The 24,967-nt window shown below is 32.6% G+C and overlaps 1 protein-coding gene and 1 long non-coding RNA gene across 48 annotated transcripts in view; one reads left to right on the forward strand and one right to left on the reverse strand.

Annotated features, from left to right (window-relative positions):
* Positions 1–24,967, forward strand: part of mapk10 (mitogen-activated protein kinase 10) — a 135,019-nt gene that overhangs the window by 54,909 nt on the left and 55,143 nt on the right. For all 47 annotated transcript variants that reach the window (XM_087300197.1, XM_087300174.1, XM_087300172.1 and 44 more), the window contains 3 exon segments: positions 4,106–4,275; positions 20,197–20,326; positions 23,830–23,888. In XM_087300197.1, coding sequence (XP_087156323.1) covers positions 4,154–4,275; positions 20,197–20,326; positions 23,830–23,888 — 311 coding nt within the window. In that variant the 5' untranslated portion in view covers positions 4,106–4,153.
* LOC147831840 (uncharacterized) overlaps positions 4,103–24,967 on the reverse strand; it is a 68,896-nt gene continuing 48,031 nt past the window's right edge. The window contains exons 4-5 of the long non-coding RNA XR_015520061.1: positions 6,222–7,259; positions 4,103–6,111 (exon numbers count right to left, since the gene is read on the reverse strand). This is a non-coding gene — a long non-coding RNA (uncharacterized LOC147831840). The remainder of the gene's footprint in view (positions 6,112–6,221; positions 7,260–24,967) is intronic.

Here is a 24,967-nt window from a genome sequence, read left to right on the forward strand (position 1 = left end):
AAAAACAGGCAATCTTTAACTTGTTTAAATGAATGTATTAATTCTGTCTTCATGGTCACATGCAGAGTGTGAATTACAAGGGGGGTTGGGGGGATTAATTAAGGCTTGGTTTCCCCTGAAGAACAACAAAACAAGATATATGGGAGTCCTACTGAATCTGAGAAGAAGTTCACTCTGATCTGTATCCTCCTGAGACCCAAAGATTTTTTTTCTTATTTTTTTCTCTGATTTCCCACATCATTTGGGTTGAAATAAAATTCTAAAAAATTTAACAATTTTTTTTTTTTTTAATTTTACATTTTGTTTTTATTTTAATTTTACAGCATGTCCACTGTAGTGGACCAGAAGATCATTTTAATTCGAAACGACCGCCACTCAGACAACAAAACTGTACAGGACATGGCTGTAAAGGGATTTTAATCCAACATTTATGTAACAAAAACAAACCAAAAGCATTTTTTTCCTTTTGTATTGAAATTCCTTAAACAATTTAGTCTGAAAGAGAGTAGAACTGAAAAAAGAAGTGATGTTAATCCAAAACAAATTTAACATAATCATTAAAACTGATGGTCATTCTCTAATTGTCTCTTAATCTCTAATTGTCTGATTGTCAGACTCTAAATCAGAGTCTCGCTCAACTATCGTATAAAGAATCCTCTCTGCTTCAGATCTGCCTCCTACAACATGCAGATATTAATTACATTAAGATGGTCCTGTTGTCCACAATAGTGGACATACAAAAAAGGATGATATTTTGAAGCACAACAAGCTAACAGCTTTGAAAGCTAAATGTATTGGTCCTGACATTTTAATAAACAAATATATATGTGATAATAAAAGTAAAAAAAAACCTTTAAAAAGCTACATTTTACATACTGTACCTCTCTCCTTCCCATAAAATGTGCTTTTTTTGTATGTCGGCCATTTTGGATGCAGTGTAAGAAGTGATTCCAAGCATGCCAGCTAATTAATTTAATTGACTTATCACTAGAAAGCCCTTGGACTTGAGTAGCTCAAAAAATTCAAGGAAAATTCATGAAAACGCAATGTCCACTACAGAAGACACAAGTCAACGGGCGGGGTCTCAGGAGGGTATATTAAATAATCATGTTAATGATTAAAATAATAGATATCCATTATATTCATATGACGGATCATACCATTGTAAATGCATAATCGCTCCAATTAGTCTATTGCGGTCATTCAACAGTCTGAAACTGGCAGATTTAGAGCACCGATAGACATTGTAAGAGTTTACAAGACTGATTTCTCATAAAATAGTTCTTTGTTTCTACATAAAACCTAAAAGTAAAGTCAAATTAGATGCATAGTTTGTATAGTTTGTCCTAAAGTAAGCCAAGCTAATTAGGTCAGAGTACACTAAATAGCCTATTCCACAAAACACTGCAAACTTTAATACATTTTATTATTAAATTAGATGTAATTTAATTAATACATAAATTTGATTCACTGAAGCATGTACTGTGTTAACTAAACTAACATTATTGAAAAAGTTGACTCCCTCGCAATCGTCAATGTATAATTCGCACACTGGTCACATGATGCTCCAGGAGTCATTTTAACACACTGATATGGATTTTAATGAACATTTCTTATTATTTTTAATGTAAAAATATTTTTCCCAGTGATGGGTTGCAGCTGGAAGGGCATCCGCTGCGTAAAACATATGCTGGATAAGTTGACAGTAAATTTGCGAGGTGTTTCTAATGCAGTGTCTATGGGGGATGGACAGTAAATTTGACAGTATTCTGACTCCTCTGACTGCCATCATCAGTCTCACCCTATTTTTTTCCTTTTTTCTGAAAGTCTTGATAACACCATAATAAGAGTGTTTCTTTTATTATTTCAGCAAATAGGATTGTAAAAACAAATATTTGTTGTGCTTTCCCATTTACTGTGCTCTAAGTTGACCCAACTATGACGACTTCACTGCTGTGAAATCCGGAAATGTGAAAAGAGTCTTTTAAAAACTGATTATTTTGCAAGTATTTTTGTATGCTAGGAATATTTGGAAGTTTTGAAAAATTGTAGTTTTTGGCTTAATTGTCATCTCACTATGTTGTGGAACCGAACTAGTTTCATCGCAAAAAACAAAGCGTTCAACATGCTCTATTCCTTGTTCGATAACAGGTCACAATTACAGCAAATCTTAGCTCATTTGCTTCAAATTAGCCCAGTCAGTTTAATAGGAGGGAAGTGGAATGAGAAGAGACTCCCATGATGAAGATAGACTTTAAGAAGCTCACACATGCACACACACACACATAGTTAAGGGCAAAGTTATTAGCCCTCCTGTTAAATATTTATTCTCAAGTGATATTTATTGGAACAAGGAAATTTTCACAGTATTTCTGATGATTTTTCTTTCTTCTCAAGAAAATCTTATTTGTTTTATTTTGGACAGAATATATACACTTGAAGTCAGAATTATTAGCCCCCTTAAATTATTAGAACGCTTGTTTATTTTTTTCCCCAATTTCTGTTTAACCGAGAGAAGATTTTTTTCAACACATTTCTAAACATAAACATTAAATGTTCAACATTTCTAAACATTAAGTTAACCAGGCAGGTTAGGAAAATTAGGCAAGTTATTGTATAACAGTGGTTTGTTCTGTAGATTATCAAGAAAAAAATATAGCTTAAATGGGGCTAATAATTTTGTCCCTAAAATGGTTCATAAAAAAATCAAAACTGCTTTTATTCTAGCCGAAATAAAACAAATAAGACTTTCTCCAGAAGAAAAAATATTATCAGACATACTGTGAAAATGTCCTTGCTCTGTTAAACACCATTTGGAAAATATTTAAAAAAGAAGAAAAAAATCGAAAGGGGCTAATAATTCTGACTTCAACTGTACATTTTAAGGTGAATATTATTACCCCCCTTAATCAATATATTTTATTCCTGATTGTTAAGAGAACAAACCATTGTTAAACAATGACTTGCCTAATTACTCTAACTTGCCTAATCAACCTAGTTATAATTTTAAATGTTACTTTAAGCTAAATACTACAATCTTTAAAAATATCTAGTAAAATATTATTTACTGTCATGGCAAAAATAAAAGAAACCAGTTATTAGAAATTATGTTATGTTTAGAAATGTGTTATAAAAAATCTCTTCCTTAAACTTGGGGAAAAATATAAATATAACATATAAATAAAATTTAAACTTCAACTGTATAATCTTTCTCTCTCTCTTTCTCTCTCTCTCTCTCTCTCACACACACACACACACACACACACACACGCACACACACACACACACACACACACACACACACACACACACACACACACACGCATACACACACACACACACACACATGCCAATTAGCATTTTAGCTCGTGAAATTATGTGGACAGTTCCTTCCCCTGGTACAGCCTTGAATATATATTCACTGTGTGACAGTTAGTACAATCGATTACACAGCTGGCATGAAGAGAGCTCCATAACCTTGATAGTTTGACTTAATATAGTCACAAATCTGAGATCTTTAGCCAAGCACAGATAATATATAACCTCTTTAGTAACATATATAAATTCTTAAGTGCTAGATGTAAACACAAAGTATAACACTATAATGCAAAAAACAGAGTAATGTTTTCAAATAACCTTTGTGAATCACTTAATGCCCTGCCATTTGTACGCTATGTTGGACAAAAGTGTCTGCTAAAAAAGTGTTTCTCAACCACGTTCCTGGAGGACCACCAGCTCTGCACATTTTCCATGTCTAATTAACCAAACACACCTGATTCAGATCATCAGCAGAGACTGAAAGACCTGCAGAGCTAAATAGACAGTGATGAAGCTTGGGCAGAACTGAGGACAGTGATATAGAAGCAGGTGTTGATCTTTTGACAATACGTACATTTGGCAGATTGGTTTTAATTATAAGATGTTTTTAGACTAACAGGAAAGATTTGAGTTCTGAAATATCATGTCAAAAGATCAAGGGAATTTCGATTTCTTCTTATGAGCCCTTTAATAATAGCCAGTATCAGTCCTTTGGAGCTGCTTATTATTGGTATGAACAGTACAGGCTACAGTACATCATGTTTTTCCCCTTTTTATCTCCACACAGGGTTTTGGCAAACAAGTTGATGTTTCTTACATTGCCCAGCATTACAACATGAGCAAAAGCAAAGTGGACAACCAGTTCTACAGTGTGGAAGTAGGAGATTCCACCTTCACGGTTCTCAAACGGTACCAAAATCTAAAGCCCATTGGTTCTGGGGCTCAGGGAATAGTGTGGTGAGTATTCACATTCAGAATTTTTCTTTTAAAAATGATTGATTTTATAACGTTTGCTTTCTTGATGAAGACTTGGATTTTAAAGGGTCACAGAACACCAAAACACATTTTTTGAAATGTTGACAGACTTATACATGTCTCACGCAGCTAAAAACAATATTATGACACATATAATTTTCTAAAAAGTGAAAATCTGCTTGTTTTTGTGCTGTTTTGAGCAAATCCTTCCAGATTAAAAGAAATTTTTAAGCTGCGTCATGGTGATGAGATCATTGTGTAGATTCCAAAGTAGAGATTGGCTGTCTGTACCACTCAGTACAAAGTGACATCATTGAGTTTTCAGCACATCTGTTTATTAATTCATGAGAAAGACTTGGTTTGAACCAGTTGCATTGCGAGAGGGGCTTTAGGGGCTTAAGCTCCTGATATATTGTCAAAAGCCCCTGATCTTTTGAAATATGTTGCACTTAAATAAAATAGGTTGTACAACATTTATTTTGCTATCCAAGTACTTAAAATTACAGTGCTTGGATAACAAAAAATACATCAGCAAAAAATAGCAAAATAGCAAAAAATAAATCACGCGCATTCCACCTAACGCAGCGTTTGTGTCGGGTATATAAAGTCAGTTGTTTAGCAGTACCTGTTTTAACCGGCTGGTGGGAGTGGGACTGTTGTCATGGTTGTCACACGGCAAGTGTTAAAAAATCACGCCACTGCACTGTCTTCATTCATTCATTATTTTGAGGAACTGAAGCTAATGAGGTAATAAAACTGTTTCGCGAAACTGAATAGTTCTAACAACTTATGAAGCTTAATAATTTTTTACAGTATAAAATTTGTATAGTTTTGGTGAAATAATGTAAATAGATTATTAAATGTAAATTGTACTCTCTTTCTAGATATGATATAGATATCTAGACACATTTATCTAGATATGATTTAGCCAGTCACATCTGTTTCTGTAATAGTTAAATCACAGTGAGTTCATGCATCTAGCTTATTATTTATATTCTACTGCAACATGCTATGTCAGTTAGCATCCCTTTCGACCCTAGCAACGCCCCTGGTTCGAACCAATCAGTGCTCTCTATTGTGAATGAGACGCAACTTCATTAAACTGCATGAAATAGCTTTAAAGACTCCTTTTACCTGTTACAGTGTTAAGAGAGACGCCACATTGCGTTGCCAACCGTAGCTCAAACAAGTAGTAGAAAAATTGTTCGGCGATATTGGTCATCAGTGTTGCATTTATAAATGTGCTGCAATGAAGGTTTGGTTTCCGTTTCCCCACAACGAGAGCACAGCTTGAGATTACAGTGGTCTGCGACAAAAATATGTTTGTAAGGAACATTTTTTACCTGAGAGCCTTTCGCATAAATGTGTGATCAGTGTTCTTGTTTATCTTTATTCAGATGGCAAAGCTAGTATCATCAGCAGTACTCTTTCAGTTTTTAAAGACATACCTTAGTCAAAATGATTTAGTTACTAAGTTTACAGTACGTTAATATCACTAAAATATTATGGACTGAAAGATCCGCTGTGAATGCTGCTCTCCGAATGTAAACATGTAAACACCGCAATCAAACTATTAACGCCATGCAGGATTTTCGCAGCGTAGGATTTTCGCCGCATTTTGTGACAGAATAGTCTATACACATGGCTGTTTGACACTATTTTACGCACCTACCGAGTCAGGAAAGGACCACAGAAACCTCTGCATTATTTTGCAGAAAAATGACTATATTTACCAATGTAACCCCGCCGGTCCTACGCCACCCAACCCGCTCCGAGCTGGTATCAAACCAGCGACCTTCCGCATAGAAGTCGGGTGCTCTACCAAGGAGGCTACAGACCATGGCCTCTAGTGTCTGTCGCTAGAGCACCTTTAGAGGTCAGAGGAGTGAGGTTTACCTGCACAGCACTCACTAGCTGGTCTCCGTTACACTCACCCCCCTAAACCTCACTCCCATCCGGGTCACGGCACCATTGTAACCCCTCCTAGTTCGTATGTATTCACGCGGAAGCAGTTTACCTGAGCAAATTCACTTTATAGTGTTCTCCGAAAAAAAACAGGGCTCCACACAGACAATAAGTGTACCAGGTCTGGTCACCAAAAAAACCCTCTCAACAGCTTTTGAACAACAAGTGAACTGACAAAATGGCTGGCTGACTCCACCCATTATACCCCCTTTCTCACCTGTAGGTGTCTATCTTTCTCCATGATGTATTACACAGTTTAACAATGAACATAGGATTTTTATTTATTAGAACAAATATTTTTTACCAAAAACAAGCATTTTGACACCATTCATAATTAATTTACAGTTTCATTTTTCCCCCCGTTACACCAGCTCTGTCAAAATACTCTCCTGATTTTTTACTGCACTCTCAGAAATAAAGATACAAAATCTGTCACTGGGGTGGTACCTTACAAAATGTAAATTTTTGTTCTTAACAGGTCCTTAAAGGTACATAATAATACCTGAAAAGCACAAATGTGTACCTCACAGCACCTAAAGGGTACTAATGTCCACCCATAGTGCAAAAGGGTACCCTTTTGATAAGGTAGTGCACCAGAGACAGATTTGGTACCTTTATTTATGAGTGTGCATGTCCTGCCCTACAACTGTTTAAAATGAATACCTTTTACTACAAATATGACATTTCTTCACAATAGTTTTAAAATTCTATCACAGATCTCCTTTAAGAGTGTTTGATTTTAACAATGACTGGACTTTCGTTTATGGGAAATCTGGATGAAATGTGTGTGCTTTTCCTCCCCCATACCTCTTTGCGTGCATCAGCGGTGTGTTTGTTGCGGTGGAGGCAGGACTGGACTGTTAATGACGTTGTTGATGTGTTCTGGCTGGTTTGCAGTAATCTGGCCTGCTGGATGGACAACCCTGATCTCATTTAGCGTCCTCTCCTCTCCTCAGCAGCAGTCATGTGATGCTGCATGGCAGCTGTATTAGCATCATTCTCTGGAGAGAGAGAGAGAGAGAAACGAGAGAAGGACAGTTTAAAAGGGCTGTGCAGAGTCACATGTCTCACACAGGCTTGGGCATTACATGTATTGCTGTATTTTAACATTTTGGACAACTAGAAATAATCACCAAAACTGAACTTTTATGCATATAGTTTACTTGACATAAATTTTAAAAAGATTACTAACGAAAAATCTAAAATCTCTGCCTTTTGATATGAAAATATTATGTTTAATTCAACGCATTAGTTGCTGATTTTTATCATTTTTTTTGTAAGTAATTGTGAAATTTACCAGCAATTTCTAGAAGATCTTATTTCAGTGTAGATCCACATTTTTTCAAAATTTGTTTTGAGGTGAACTGTTTGTGGTGTTTTCACTTTAAATGTACAAAGTTTGAATATTTCTGGCGATTTAGCAACAACATTTAATACTCAATTACTTAATTGAATAACATAAAATGGCTACTATTATTTTTAAATGTTACCATAGTGACTATATTGAAAAATATTGCAGTCACATGTCTTATACAGTAGGTTACATAAGTTACATTGCTATGTATATTATATGTATGTCATACAATTTTACACAATTAGAAATGATCACCAAAACTGAACTTTTATGCATACAGTTTACATGACATAATTTTAAAGAAAATTACTGAAGAAAAATCTAAATAAATATAAAAAATATATAAAATATAATCAATATAAAAATGTATTTTTTAATTTTAAATATTAATATAAAAAGAATTTGTTTAATTCAATGTCATATTTATATATATATATATATATATATATATATATATATATATATATATATATATATATATATATATATATATATATATATATATATATTTGGTAATACATTGTTAAATTTAGTAGCAACTTCTGGAAGATTTTAATTCAGTGTGGATCATCATTTTTCAAAAGCTGTACATTGAATAAAAAAACTGAACTCTTTGTGATGTTTTCACTTTTATTAACAAAGTTTGAATATTTCTGATAATTTAGCAGGAAAATCAATTACTCAACCACTAAATTAAATACCTTAAACTATTATTTGTAAATGTAAAATTAATTACTAGTTACTATTGCTAAAATATTGCAGAACAAATTTAATTGCAAAAATATGACTACCATTTTAACATGAAGGCCAAAATTTAACAAGCCAAAACTTTGTAATAATATAGATTTTTTTTACTCTTTCAAAACAACAACAAGGTAAATATAATGGCTATTTTGTGTAAAGATAAACTTTCAGCATCATTACTCTGGTCTTTAGTTCGACATGGTGACTCAGTGGTTAGCACTGTCATCTTACAGCAAGAAGGTCGCTGGTTCAAGTCCCAACTTAAAATTTTTTTTTTAGAATTGAATTTTATAACAATAATGTAATAAAAATGTCATTTATAATTTTATAATATTTTTTTAATTATAATTTCTATTTGCTGCTCAAGAAAATGTGTATTTGTTATTCATATTGTATCTGCTAATAATAATTGAGCACCAAACTCTGGGATATTTCATTTCAGTGCTCATTTATTCATTCATTTTCTTGTCAGCTTAGTCGCTTTATTAATCCGGGGTTGCCACAGTGGAATGAACCGACAACTTATCCAGCACATTTTTACGCAGTGGATGCCCTTCTAGCCGCAACCCATCTCTGGGAAACACACACACACACACACACTACAGACAATTTAGCCTACCCAATTCACCTGTACCGCATGTCTTTGGACTGTGGGGAAAACTGGAGCACCTGGAGGAAACCCATGCGAACGCAGGGAGAACATGCAAACTTCACACAGAAACACAAACTGAGCCGAGGTTCAAACCAGCGACCGTCTTGCTGTGAGGCGACAGCACTACCTACTGTGCCACTGCCTCGCCATTTTTCCACAACTTTGACTACAAATTTAACAGGAAAATGAATTACTCAGTTACTTAATTAAATACCATAAAATGCAACTATTATTTGTAAATTTTAAAATAATTACTAGTTTAAAAAAAAATAAAATTATTGCAAAAATTACAAATCAGGCCAAAACTTTTCTCATTTAAAACTAAAACGAGCTAAATATTATTACCATTTTCTGGTGTAAAGATTACCCCAGTCCTTAGTGTTGTGTAATTAAAAGTGTTTTTAATATTCTGATTTGCTGCTCAATAAAAAGTACATTTATTATCCATACTGTATTTGCTAAAAATAATTGAGCACCAATTTCTGGAAGATTTTATTTCCGTGCACATCCTCATTTTTCAAAATGTTACAAATAAATACCAATTGTAAAAAACAAACAGCAGAAATTACAATTTAGCCACAAAATTTACTTTTTCCTACTTCAAAACAAAAACAAGGTAAATATTATTATCATTTTGAGATGGAAAGATTCATTTTCAGCATCATTACTCTGTGGTCTTTAGTGTGAGTGGAGTTATTTTTAATATTCTGATACAGTACGCTGCTCATTTTATAACTGTATATTTATTATTCAAAATCGAAACAAAAGTGCTTCAGGGGTGGTTAATGTGTCAATGCTCTTTGTGTAAGGAATTTATGAAGATAAACAACGAAATCATAAATCTAAGGCACTCGAAAAGTATGTGAAAAAATATTATTTTATTGTTGATATTTATCATTATCCTTATTTGCTAATAATAATTGATGATCAAATCAACATATTAGCAATTGAGCATGAGAGACTTATATCAATAAGACATACACTAACCAGCCACTTTATTAGGTACACCTGACCAACTGCTCGTTAACACAAATTCTAATCAGCCAATCACATGGCAGCAACTCAATGCATTTAGGCATGCAGACATGGTCAAGACGATCTGGTGCAGTTCAAACTGAGCATCAGAATGGAGAAGATAGGTGATTTAAGTGACTTAGCATGTGTCATGGTTGTTAGTGCCAGATGGGCTGGTCTGAGTATTTCAGAAACTGCTGATCAACTGGGATTTTTCACGCACAACCATCTCTAGGGTTTACAGAGAATGGTCCGAATCAGAGAACATATCCAGCGAGCAGCAGTTCTTTGGGCCCAAATGCCTTGTTAATGCCAGAGGTCAGAGGAAAATGGCCAGACTGGTTCGAGCTGAAAGAAAGTTAACAGTATTTTAAATAGCCACTAGTTACATATGCAGAGGTATGCAGAAGAGCATCTTTGAATGCACAACACATCCAAACTTGGAGCGGATGGGCTACAGCAGCAGAAAACCAGGTGTCATTCATGTCAGTTAAGAACAGGAAACCGAGGCTGCAATTCACACAGCTGACCATGTCCATCCCTTTATGATCACAGTGTTCTTAAGGCAAGCCGGTATTAGTGAGGTGCACCTAATAAAGTGACCAGTGAGTGTATATCACTTATAGCACTATATCAAAAGCCTATAGTATTCGTTACATTAAACAAACCCTCAATCATATGTTTAGATTATCATACTTTTTGTGGCATTATTAAATGGATCCATCATATCATTCCCAGCCTTTGAAACACAGCCACATGCTGAATATTTAGATGACGCAGTGCTGCTTTCCTCAGAGTAACAGTCAGAGCTATGAGCATCTGGCATCTCACTGCTGCTAAAGCTTTGGTCACTAATAATTTATCACATCATGCGTGCGCGCACACACACACAAGCCAATCTCCTGACTGCGTATGCTAACAGAAAACGAGATTCTGTGCCTTGCAGAATTTCCTCCTACATGTATATTGGATTTGGGTAATAAGTTGTGTGCACAGAAAGTAAATGTATGAGAACAAAAAAACAAATAGAACGACCAATAACATTATGATCACACTCTGTTCTGCAATATGCAATCCATTATGCAATACAAAGGCAATTTCTGTAGAATCATGAATATTCTGTCAGACTCTATGGGGAATTCTGGGGCCAAAAAGAGTGGAAGAAAACATTGTGTTTTTGCACATTTTTGTGTTTGACTGATGGTGGATTTCTATTGCCACAGCATTATACAGTACAAGCAATCAGTCTTAAAGTCATTTGTATATTGATTATTGAGGAAGTCTGAAAATGGCACACTCAATGTAGCGTTTGAAATGGCAAAAAAAAAATTAAAAATAAATAAATAAATCAGTGATGATGATTTAGTTGAAATAACTTAATTTAAATTTATTTATTTAGTAAATAAATACAGTAAATAATACTGTAAAATTAAATACTAATGGATTTAATCAGTTATGAATATGGTATAAATATATCTAGCTGCATAAAAAAGGCAGATCCAATTAGTTAAATTCTATGAGATTTGAGGGTTTTTGGCAAAATAATTATTCATGATGAAGTTTATCAAGAACTGTTTGTAAACTTTTCATTCATTCATTCATTTTCTTGTCGGCTTAGTCCCTCTATTAATCCGGGGTCACCACAGCAGAGTGAACCGCCAACTTATCCAGCAAGTTTTTATGCAGCGGATGCCCTTCCAGCCGCAACCCATCTCTGGGAAACATCCACACACATTCACACACACACTCATACACTATGGACAATTTAGCCTACCCAATTCACCTGTACCGCATGTCTTTGGACTGTGGGGGAAACCGGAGCACCTGGAGGAGACCCACGTGAAGGCAGGGAAAACATGCAAACTCCACACAGAAACGCCAACTGAGCCGAGGTTCGAACCAGCGACCGTCTTGCTGTTAGGCGACAGCACTACCTACTGCGCCACTGCCTTGCCCCCTTGTAACCTTTTGGTTTAATTTAATTGAATTAATTTATTTTGATTTGATTTGTTCAGGGAACAGGGATTGAACAGGGACATGCACAAAAATTACATTAACTTCAAAAAGAAAAAAAAGATGCATTGTGCCAGGTTGTAGCAGGATTGCTATTTTCCACCTGCAGTCCCTGGACAGGTAAAAATTTAAATAATAAAATCCAATTAATTACAAAGTCAGTTTAAAACATTCAAGCATAATCATGACTTAAAACACTGACAAATTAAAAACATCTCACTCAGAGTGCACAAATTTGATTCGACAAAAACCACCTCTGTGTCAGGCATGAAAATTTCTTATCATTTGTACATATGATTATTTCTGTTGGAAGAGAATTCCACAGATTTGTGGCTTTATGAACAAACGGAAATTGGCCAAAACAGTCTTACGTCCAGGGACAATACATTCCTCTCAATAAAATATTATAAAAACATACTATTTTTAAAAATGTATGCTTTCAGATTCCTTAGAGTCAATCTTAATATGTTCTAATCGTATAATAAATGTTTTAATTAGTTGTGAATATGGGATAAATATATCTTGCTGTAGAAGAAGCCAATTAATTAGATTTTATGGTATTTTTTTTTATATTATTGCAGAAATCTTGTTCTTATTTGTTTCATTTACATTTAACTAACAAATATTAACCACGTAAAGTTTATTCATTCAATTATGTTAAAAGTATGTCATCCAAACGGATGGAAATTTTATAAACAAACATAATGCATAATTCTTATTTGTTAGGCCTAAACATTTTTTTTTTCAAGTGTACATTGTGCACTGTCATCACTATTAAACAGTTACTGGGCACTTTATTAGATGCACCTAATCAACAGAATGGCCCCTTTCACACATACAGACCTTTCTGGAAAATTACTGGCAATTTTCCGAAAAGGGATCATGTGTGAACAGGCCTTTTAGAATATACTATATTTTCCAGAAAAAGAAGTTGTAACATTACCGGTAATTTGTCAGATTGCTGCTCTGTGTAAATGCAGAGGGAAAATTGCTGAAAAGAGCGTGTTCACGATTAACGAACTGACGTGAGACGTCTACTTTAGCCAATCAGAACACTGCCTTTGGATGTCTCAGGGACAAAGCAGCTGCTTGAATGCTAAAGCTTTAAATAAAAGTGAAACTATCAACACAAGTCTGACCCCTTCTAAGTTTACAACCGTAGCTGTTTAGAGCTCATTTCTTGGTTAATGATGTCAGAATTTACTGGTAGTGTGAAATGGATGTGTAAATGGTCTTTTCCGTAAATATTCCAGAACATCCATGCCTGTGTGAACAGCACTTTTTTAATTTACCGGTCAAGTTGTTCCAGTAATTTTCCGGATATTTACCGGTATCACTGTATGAATGGGGCTTTTGTTAAGACAATTCAGTCTAACATGTCCGCATGTAGACTTTTGAAAGTAATACATTACAATATCAAGTTACTCCCCAAAAAAGTAACTAGCTGCGTTACTTAGTTACTTTTTAAGGTTGAGTAATGCATTAAGTTACTTTTGGAGTTACTTTTGCATTACTTTTCTTACCTTTGCTGAGGCTTGATCTCTTTCAGATCTTGCAGTTTTTTTTTTTTTTTTAAATAGAGGAGTTCTGCAATTAACAACACACTGCATGACCTTCATCACGTTTTGAAGATCACTATTTTTTACTGATTGGAAAGCTATTCGAACGTGAAAAGGATGGGTTTATATGCTGTGTGACATGCATTTAAGACAGATCTGACCGCTCAAACCACTTCAAGAGGTGGTCTGGGACTCATTCCAAATTAAACTTGACAGATCTAAATGCATCTGGTTGTGGAAGCCACATATGTAAATTTGACTTTTTCCAAAATGTAAAAAAATTTACATATGAGAGGCTATATGACATAACAGGTTATTACGGTGCTGATGCAAAACACAAGATGGCAGATGCTGCTACCAGATGTTCCACCTGTATTGTTACTCTATGCTTCTCTACTTGTGAGAAAAGTTGTTTGTGATGAGCAATGGTTCATTCATCATATGACTTATGCTTATGGTTGTGTTATTGCCTTTGTAAATAAAAACTTTAAAAAAATAATAATAATAAAAAAAAATCTTGCTGCTTGTTCAAACTACTTATTAAAAATGAGTTGAAAAAAGACAATTCTTGAGATTTTTTGGGAAAAACTTGTTTTATGTTCAAACCACTTAAATTTGTTAAGTGAACTCAGTTGATTTGTACTGGGACAATGTGAATGAACTGTGTGGAACCCTGCCTTTTTTACAGAGTATAATTGAATGAAATGCTGTAATTTACAGAAAATGTACTTTTTTTTAACTGTAAAATTACAAAACTCAAAGCTGCTGTTTTTTTTTAGAGATTGATTATAGTGCAAGTCACAAACTCTCAAGGCAATAGAGCAGTTTAAGTATGTGCTGGAACAGGACAATTTATATGCAACAATCTATGAAGTGCATCCTTTTATTTACACGTTTTGCATATGACAGACACACAGACTCTGTCATCTGTGAGAGAAAAAATAATGAGAACACAAACAAGTTGATGGGATATTTCGAAGACAAACTCTTGTGCAGCTGAACACTGTGATGAACTTAGTGTCAAGTTAATTATACCAGGCTGTGTTTAATTTCACCGGGCTGTCACCAAACTCCACTGTGGATGTCAGAGACTTTGTCATCTTTTCCGTTTCTTTTCCGCATACAGTTCTCCAGTGTTGGGTTTAGGGAATGATATGTATTGTGCTTTGAATATAATGTTTTTAATTAAAACCTACTCAGCCTTTTGTTGTTGCAAATCTGCATTTTGTCACTTAAAATAAAAATTACCTAAAATAACATATACAGCGAAAGTCAAAATTTTTTGCCCTCCTGTGATTTTTAAAATTATTTTTTAAATGTTAGAGATGGATTGTAGAGATGGACTGTAGAGATGGATTTCGAAAGGTTTCGAAGCTTCGACACATTTGCTTCGACTGTTTCATGAAGCCTCACTTTTCCCACTAGTAGAAACAAGGAAAAAGGTTATGTAATGACTGCAACAGCTTAGACAATACTCAGCCATGTGTGTGTGAAACTATGGTTTAAATAGTCCAGGTAATCAATGATGATGAGTTTCAGCTGTGAGTGTGTGTGTCCAAATGACTGTCAGCTGTGACAGTAGTGGTTGGTGCAGTGATACCTGGGATTTGCAGATCGACAGTAATACAGTCAGCAAACCCTGCTGGCAATCACAACAGAAAGACTGTAAAAATGTCCTTTATCTGTTAAACATCACTTGGGAAATTTTTGAAAAAGAATACAAATTTCACAAGAAGATGAATACTTTTGACTTCAGCTGTGTGGTTGACACTATTTCAATGAACATTTTTTAAATTGAAATAACATCCCATTTCCACTCATTGACAACTTTAAAACATTTACTTAAAATATATATTTTTAAAGTATTTAAAAATAAAACAAAAATAATATTAATATTAGGCTGTAAACAGTGTGTTCATGTTTTCATTATTATCCAATATTATATATTATTTTATTATAATAAATTAGTTATATAAAAATTAGTAATACAATAATATTAAAGGCGCAGTATGTTAGTTTGACACCCAGTGGTTAAACTAGGTATTGCATTCCTGGATCAAAAATAAATGCAAGAGCAGGTTGCCAGATTGAAAACCAAGGAGTGAGTCTGATGATTGAGCCTAAATGCTGATTTAAATTTTGTTCAAATAACAGCAACAGCACATGATAGAAGCAATATTCTCCATATTAAAAGGAGTTTTTGTTCTTACAAACTTCTCGAAAGTATATATTAGAAACGGCTTCTATTTCTTGCAGCTGAACATCCGAAAACATCATGTGTACCTGAGGTTAAATTCAGTGCTAGATTCAGTGTTAAATGGCAACAATGTGAGTTTGAATGCCGTTTTACCGACATTTATTAACATATTACTGAAAGCAGCAGCAGATAGTTCACCTCAGATCTTGACAATAAAATAAACCGTCTGAAACTGAACTTTATAGCTCAGAAATAATGCAAACCAACCCATATCAGTAATTCAGCATGTGCATTTAATAATGTTAAAGAGGTTTAATATGTATTAATTAGATCATAAAATTTACCATTTCATTAGTGAGTGCATATTCTGTGCTTCTGAATGGCTGTGTTTACATTTATGTCATGTTCCGTCTGGTGCAAACAGCCAAATTGCTTATCACTGCAAATCTCGTCACGTAGCGTGTTGTTAGGACACGGGTCGCCTAATGTTTACGCTTGTAATATTTATACTATTTTCTAATGAATAACCTTATGTGGAACTTTGAATCTGTGTCTCATGTTGGAGTCTGCTACTGTCCACCAGAGGTTGCATTTCAGTCACAGGCGCATGCTTTGAGAGCCTTTCTGAATGAATGAATGAATGAATGAATGAATGAATGAATGAATGAATGAATGAATGAATGAATGAATGAAATACACGGTTTTCCAACAAGGCAACCCGGGGTGCTGAAATATAATTAGCTAAACTGGCATTGGCGGGTTAAAAGAACGAAACAAAGACAGCTGTTCCAACATGGAAAACACATTTTCAAAGCAGAATATCCGACTTCAGCATTGCTTTTCAGATAAACAAGAATGTTTCTAAAATATCTGCTAACATATTATTATGGTATTTTATATACTTTTATACTGCATAGTTAATGAAGCAGGTTTTCCTGGATGGAGAGAGAAAGCAGAAGAGGAGAAGAAACACTGACTCATCAACAATGGAGCATTTATAAACTAACATCTATAGCTGCATCATCTTGACTTTAAACCAATAAGTCAGGATCTCTCACTGCTTCACTAAATCACTTGAAACCTCAATTTTACAACGTGAGGTTTTATACCTCAAATTTGTTTAACGGTTTCTTTGCTGAAGCTGTTCCAGAGCAATACATAAATATGACCACTAGGTGTCACTGTAGAGACGGATTTCGAAAGGTTTCGAAGCTTCGACACATTTGCTTCGACTGTTTCATGAACTTTGAATCTGTGTCTCATGTTGGAGTCTGCTACTGTCCACCAGAGGTTGCATGCTTTGAGAGCCTTTCTGAATGAATGAATGAATGAATGAATGAATGAATGAATGAATGAATGAATGAATGAATGAATGAATGAATGAATGAATGAAATACACGGTTTTCCAACAAGGCAACCTGGGGTGCTGAAATATAATTAGCTAAACTGGCATTGGCGGGTTAAAAGAACGAAACAAAGACAGCCATTCAAACATGGAAAACACATTTTCAAAGCAGAATATCCGACTTCAGCATTGCTTTTCAGATAAACAAGAATGTTTCTAAAATATCTGCTAAGATATTATTATGGTATTTTTATACTTTAGAAGAATCAAAAACTTACATCCAGCACTTTTTATAAATTATGTTTGCATTCTCAATGAAATCATCAAACCAACAATTGTAATTAAAATCCATAAATTTTAATTTGTGCTAAAATTGCATCTGCCGAAACTAAAACTAAAAGTTTAAATCAGCTGAAATCCAAAATTAATGTTTGGCCAGTGATTCCGTCCCCAAAAAAATGTTGTCGATTACGAGTTATGATATAATAATTATAATTTAGTTATAACCATATCCTCCATTCACTCATGCTTTTTTGAGCCAGGGTATTTTCTAATAAAGTTACTCATGTGGCTCCCAGCTCAACTTGCTGATTGAATAGGCTGGTTTGTTCATAAAATTACATTTTCAATTCCTTCATTTTATTTCAGGCTCACCTTGTTAAATACAATTAATATCAGTCTTCATTTACTGAACAACACTAATGCGTTTTATCACAGTGAGCCATTGGCTACCATGTTTTCTGCAGCACAGTTGGACTGAAGGAACACGTTCACACACACTCACATGCACACACTAATCCTGTATTTCCCCTGGAGACCTGCAGCTCCTGCATAGTTAATGAAGCAGGTTTTCCTGGATGGAGAGAGAAAGCAGAAAAGGAGGAGAAACACTGATTTAACCCTTTCCTCATCGCAGAATCAAACTCTGAATAAACAATAATTTAAAGTTGAGCAAACTCATGGAAGAGATGCTTGAAAAAATGCTTGCTTGTATATTTATTTAACAGACAAAATACTCCTTTGTTATATTGTTATTATTAATAATAATCCTATTTTAAAATATATCAAATAAAACAAAGTTTACTTCTAGAGCAAACTTAATTACAACCTTCGGTTGACCAAAGTACTGTACAATAACAGTAGCAGGTAAAAAACAGCAATACACTACAATATAAACAACAATATAAAACAAAAGTAATAAAAATTTCCAAAAAGAAGCAATTTAGTATAGCCTGGAACTGCCGTTAAGGAATATTCATTGCACGCGAAAAAAGATGAGTCTTTAACATCGATTTAAAAACAGATAGAGTGGGTGCTATACTGATTTTAAATGGTAACTTATTCCATAGTTTCAAACCCACAATTGCACAAAGGCTCTATCGCCCCTGCATTTAAGATGAGATTGAGCTATTTGCAATAGATGGCAGTCGGTATTTGATCTAAGTGATCAGGTTTGGGCCTTAGTACTGATCAGATCAGAAAGATACGGTAGCACTAGGTTGTCCAAGGGTTTATAAACAAAGAGTAAAATGAAGAAGAAGAAGAAGAAGAATTATTATTTCACTGTAAAACCCAATAAGTTAAGGTAACTCAAACCATATGAGGAAATCGATTGCAACAAAACATTTAAGTTCAAAAACTAACCCTAATGAGTACTGTGAACTTAATCCATTTAAGAAAACAAAGCAATTTGAGCACCGCAAACTTATCCAGCACGTTTTTACACAGCGAATGCCCTTCCAGCTGCAACCCATCTCTGAGAAACAACCATACACACTCATTCACACACAAACACTACGGACAATTCAGCCTACCCAGTTCACCTGTACCACATGTCTTTGGACTGTGGGGGAAACCGGAGCACCCAGAGGAAATTTACTATCAGTTAAATTTGAGTTAGCTACACTCAATTAATTTGATACAGTTGACTGTTGGGTTTTACGTTGTTATATTATTATAATTATAATAATATTATATATACGTATGTTATTATTATTATATAAATATAATAATATTTCAATAATAATATTAATAATGGTTTCTATATTACTAATAATAAAGGTTTCTTTAATTTATTATTCAATTTTTTATTATTTAATTGTATATATATTTTATATTTTCTAAATAAAAATCTAAATGGAATATGCAAATATAACACTTTATATACATATATATATATATATATATATATATATATATATATATATATATATATATATATATATATATATATATATATACACATATATACATACATACACACACACACACATATACACATAAACACACACTCACTGTACTCTATACTTATGATTGTAGTTGGTCTTATATATTGCTAATTAAATATGTATAAACATTTCGCAAAGCTGGATTATTAAACAACCGTCACAAAACAAAACCTGAGATGTGCTGATCATTTATTTACATAGAATCAAAACTAAACATTCATTCACTCATTTTCTTTTCGTCTTAGTCCCTTTATTAATCAGGGGTCACCACAGCAGAATGAACTGCTAACTTATCCATCACATGTTTTACGCAGTGGATGCCCTTCCATCTGCAAGCCATCAATGGGAAACACCCATACATTCTCGCATTCACACACATACACTACAGACAATTTAGCTTACCCAATTCACTTATAGTGCAAATTTTTTGGACTGTAGGGGACACCGGAGCACCAGGAGGAAACACACATCTACATGGGGAGAACATGCACTCCACACAGAAATGCCAACTGACCCAGCTGAGGCTTAAACTAGTGACCTTCTGGCTGAGAGGGGACAGCACAACCCACTGCACTCCCCCCCCCCACCTCCACCCCTTAAAACTAAACATTTTCTATAAAATTAGTTGTGTGCACATTTGTTCATGTAGTGCCCATTCAAAATTTAAATCTCGTTTAACTCACTGTTTATGCTGTGATTTTCTGTAACAATCTGTAATTTAGCATCTTCATGGCTGTTGACTTGATCTCTGAATGTAAATTTATGTTGTAAATGACGTTCACTCTCTGCACTTTAACTCACGGTTTGTTTTCTCTGTGTGTTTTTGTGTCAGTGCTGGATATGATGCCGTCCTGGACAGAAATGTGGCCATTAAGAAACTCAGCAGACCCTTCCAGAACCAGACTCATGCTAAGAGAGCGTATCGAGAGCTGGTGCTTATGAAGTGTGTCAACCACAAAAACGTGAGTGTCGCGTCAAATTACTAAAAACGTATTAAATAATAAAAATCATTAATGAATTAATAAAAATAATCAAACCCTGATCAAACATTTGTTTTATTGTTAATTTTATGATTATGATTATTAATATGAGTATTATTATTAGTATTAAAATTATTATCAGTAAATGATGTTGTAAAATGAGATAATGGCTTAAAAATTATAATTTATTAGAATAATATATATATATATATATATATATATATATATATATATATATATATATATATATATATATATATATATATATATATATATATTTAGATTAAGGTTATTTAATTTTGGTTTGATTAAAGTCATCAATCTAGCATTGAGAATTATATGCATTATTTTGTTCACAATTTCAAATAAATCCTTATTATTATAAATAGTAGGGATGGACCAACACAACAACAATAACAACAACAACTACTACTACTACTACTACTAATAATAAAAATAATAATAATAAAACCAAAAATATGTATTTGTTTGCTTGTGTGTTTATGTATTTCTGTAAGTATGTAGTTGCTTATGCATGTTTTTTTATACATTTTTATTTTAGTTTTTGTTGTTTTATTTGTTGTTTTGTTTTTGTTTTATTTTAGTTTTTTGTTGTTTTATTTTGTCGTTTTGTTTTTGTTTTTGTTGTTTTGTTCTTGTTGTTCTTTTATTTGAGTTTTTTGTTGTTTTGTTTTCTTAGATTTTTTGTTGTTTTATTTTTGTAGTTTTTTGTTTTATTTTTGTTGTTTTGTTTTATTTTAGTTTTTTTTTCTTTTGAGTTTTTTGTTGTTTTGTTTTCTTTGAGTTTTATTTTTGTTTTGTTTTATTTTTGTTGTTTTATTTTAGTTTATTGTTGTTTTGTTGTTGTTGTTTTTTTAGTTTTTTGATTTTTTGTTTTTGTTTTATTTTTGTTTTCGTTGTTTTATTTATATTTTTGTTGTTTTGTTTTCATTTTATTTTAGTTTTGTTGTTGGTTTGTTTTGTTTTATTTTAGTTTTTTGTTGTTTTATTTTTGTTGTTTTGTTTTGTCTCTTAACTCTTCTGAATTGTAAACATTTAGTATTATGTTGTCTAAAAACGAATATAAAACACATTATTAATATTATTATTATTATTATTATTATTATTAGTAGTAGTAGTAGTATAAATAAAAGTATATTAACTCATAACAAATCAAGGTAAAAATATATCAAATATTTCAAAAACACTTCAGAAAAGCGAAAACATGTCCACCCCTAAAATGTCAACAGTTTCAACTGACCATCATATTGATCATCACTGTACAGATCTGGTCCAGTGGATGATGAAAATAAACCAATATGAAAGTGGATTAATCTTGTTAAGAGAGGAAAGTTTTTTTTTTTTTTTCCAGCAGAACATTTGTCAGATCTGCTGTCCTCCTCTTTCTCCCTCTCAGTCACCCAGAATGGGCTTTTAAAGGACAGCAGTGACGTGACTGAAATACTAATGTGCTTTTTTTCTGTCATCTTCACCTCTTATCGACTGCTCAATGCTGCTTTATGGATCTCAGCCTCTTTTCAACTAAATGTTAATGACTAGCTCAAATTAAACAAGAAGCTACATAAGTAGTTGATCAACTCTCCTTTCTAGCATGCAAAATGATTTTATAAATTGTGTTGATTTTGTGTGTAATTTTAGTACCAATTAGATCCAATTTTTTACCCGTTTGAGCTATTTTGTAGTTTTTGTACTATATATTCATTATTTAATTGTTTTGTTTTAGTATTTTTGTATTATATTACACATTTTAATACATTTATTTACTGTTCTTTTATTTATTTATTTATTTATTTAAATACGTAATTGAATAAGTTTTAGTTCAATTATTATTATGAAAAATACTTCCATGGCAGGTACCTAAAATAAAAATTAAAAAACACAAATACAAATAGAAGTGCTTTTGTTTTTTATTGATTTTTATGATTTCATTGAAATGGTGTTGTATTATTTATTTATTTTATTTTAATTAATTTATTCCAACTACTATTATAAAAATTACTTCCTTGTTGAGAACCTGAAATAAAAATAAAATATACAAATAGAATTGCTTTTTTATTTTATTTTATTTTATTTTATTTTATTATATTTTATTTTATGTGATTTCATTGAGATAACGTTGGTATTTATTGAATTATTCATTGATTTATTAATTCATTAATTCATTCATTTATTTTTATTTTTTATTTATTCCAACTGTTATTATGAAAAATACTTCTGTGTCAAGTGCCTGAATGGATTCTATGCACAGCTAGAGTTTTAAGGCCAACAATAAACTTCCAGTTTCAATTTAAATTTTCAATTTCACAAGGCTGTTTTTACAGCATCAGTGCTGTACTGTAATTACAATACATTCAGTTAAATAGACTTAAGCATTCATTTAGTTGTTCATGCGTAAATCGAGATAAAAGACCATTGTAACCAATAACAACCGTCAGTAGTTACAGGCTAGCGCAAAAATTCTATTGAAAATACTGGGGTACAATAAACTGTCATGTTTTAAAGAAGTGGGCAAGGGGAAATAGATTTTAATGCAGTACTTCTTGTCCAATCTAAGAACCCGCCTTATATCGTATATATATCTAACAGGCAGTGACGATTGCTGATTTTTAAAGAAATCAGATCTTAAAAGTGACAATTTTGTAATGGAAAGACAGTTAACCAGAAGCCGCGGGCTGCCTAACTGAAAAATAAAAGTCTGTGTGCTGTGCATATAGCCCATTCAAAAAATAAGTAAATAAAATACAAATATAAATAGAAGTGCTTTTATTTTTTGATTTGATTTTATGCGATTTTATTGAATTAATGTTGTATTATTTAATAATGTTATTATTATTATTATTATTATTATTATTATTATTATTATTATTTATGTGTATTTTTTAATGTATTATTTTTTTATTTCAACTACTATTATAAAAAATACTATCTACAATAAAAATAAACATAAAAAACACAAATACAAAATAATTTTTATGACATTTCACTGAGATAAGATTGTGTTATTTGTTATCATTATTAGAATTAATGTTATTATTTTATGTAATATAATTGAACTAACATTGTATTGTATAAAATAATGTTTTATTATTATCATTATTATTATTATTATTTTGTTAATTCTTTTAAAGTTCATTCCAACTATTATTATGTAAAATACTTCTTTTGGCAAGTTCCTGGACATTTTTTAATAATATTTAATGTTTTTTTGTTTTGTTTTGTTTTTCACAGTGATAACATTTTATTGTTAAGTATTATTATTATTTTTATTATAATTATTATTATACAAACTTTTAACAATTCCAATACAGTATTGTTTTTAAACTTAATACAGTATAACCTGAAACTTGTAATTATTATGATACAAATAAATGCACCATGCAAAAATAAGAAACATAATACTAATAAACAATACGATTTGACATATGGATCATTATACTTAAACTCTTGTCTTGTTTCTCCTGCAGATCATCAGCTTATTAAACGTCTTCACACCACAGAAGTCTTTAGAGGAATTCCAAGACGTGTGAGTAACGACTGAACAATTTCCAGACATGATCTCATCTGATTATATCACGTTAAACACTTGTTCAGTTAATGTTAAGACAAGTCATGTAAAAGGTTCTGCCCCTAATATCTGAAGGAAGAGCCATATTTAAATCTAATAAATAAACATTCTAAACAATCCAGTGATCTCACATCAGTGTCATTCCACATACTGTATACACTACCTGACAAAAGTCTTATCGTCTGACCCAGTTGTAAGAGCAATAAATAATAACTTGACTTCTAGTTGATCATTTGGAAAAGTGGAAGAAGGTAGATTTTTCCGATGAATGATCTGTTGAACTGCACCCAAATCATCAGACATGAACATTATTGTGCATGGGTAAGATGAAGGAAGATGCAAGAATGCTTTCTTTGCCATTCCAGATGACTTTATTAAGTTTCTTGAGTCATTGCAGAGATGTATGGATGCAGTCGTCCAAACTCATGGGCATCCCAATATTAGTTCTTTTCCCACTGCACCATGACTTTATATTCTATACTGTACATTATTTCTGTTAAGTGACAAGAGTAATTAAAAATCAAGGGAAGATTATCTTTAATTTTGGCAAAATATGCGTAATATAGAGGCCTCTGCCTTTCATATTAGCCTCTTCTGATATCAAATGATCAAATAGAAGTCCATTATTTGTTTTTTTCTAAAACTTGGAAAGGCGACAAGACTTTTGACAGGTAGTGTAGTTTTACATACTGTATAGAGTTGAAGACAAAACCAGTTAGCTATTGGGTTTTCATTTCCTGAGTTGTTGCTGCTGTCAATTCTGAGATATTGGGCTTTTCATAAAGTGCTTTTTATAAAAACTTTTTTTTCTCTTTTTTTTTTGTCACACTTTATCAATTTCTGTCTGCAGATTTTAATTACAGTAGACCGTTTTAAAGGCTATTCTACAAAATTCGTTTTTTACATTTCTTCACAGTTTTATTAATTTCCTGAAGGCTTTTACAGAAATACATATTCATTATCAAACTGCAAAAAATGTTTTCAAATACTAATTAATTAAACTTACTTGTTTTTACAAATTTAAACCTTAATCAGCT

This window comes from Danio rerio, chromosome 21 (genome assembly GCF_052040795.2).
Source record: "Danio rerio strain M-AB ecotype USA chromosome 21, GRCz13ab, whole genome shotgun sequence".
Classification (NCBI taxonomy): Eukaryota; Metazoa; Chordata; class Actinopteri; order Cypriniformes; family Danionidae; genus Danio; species Danio rerio.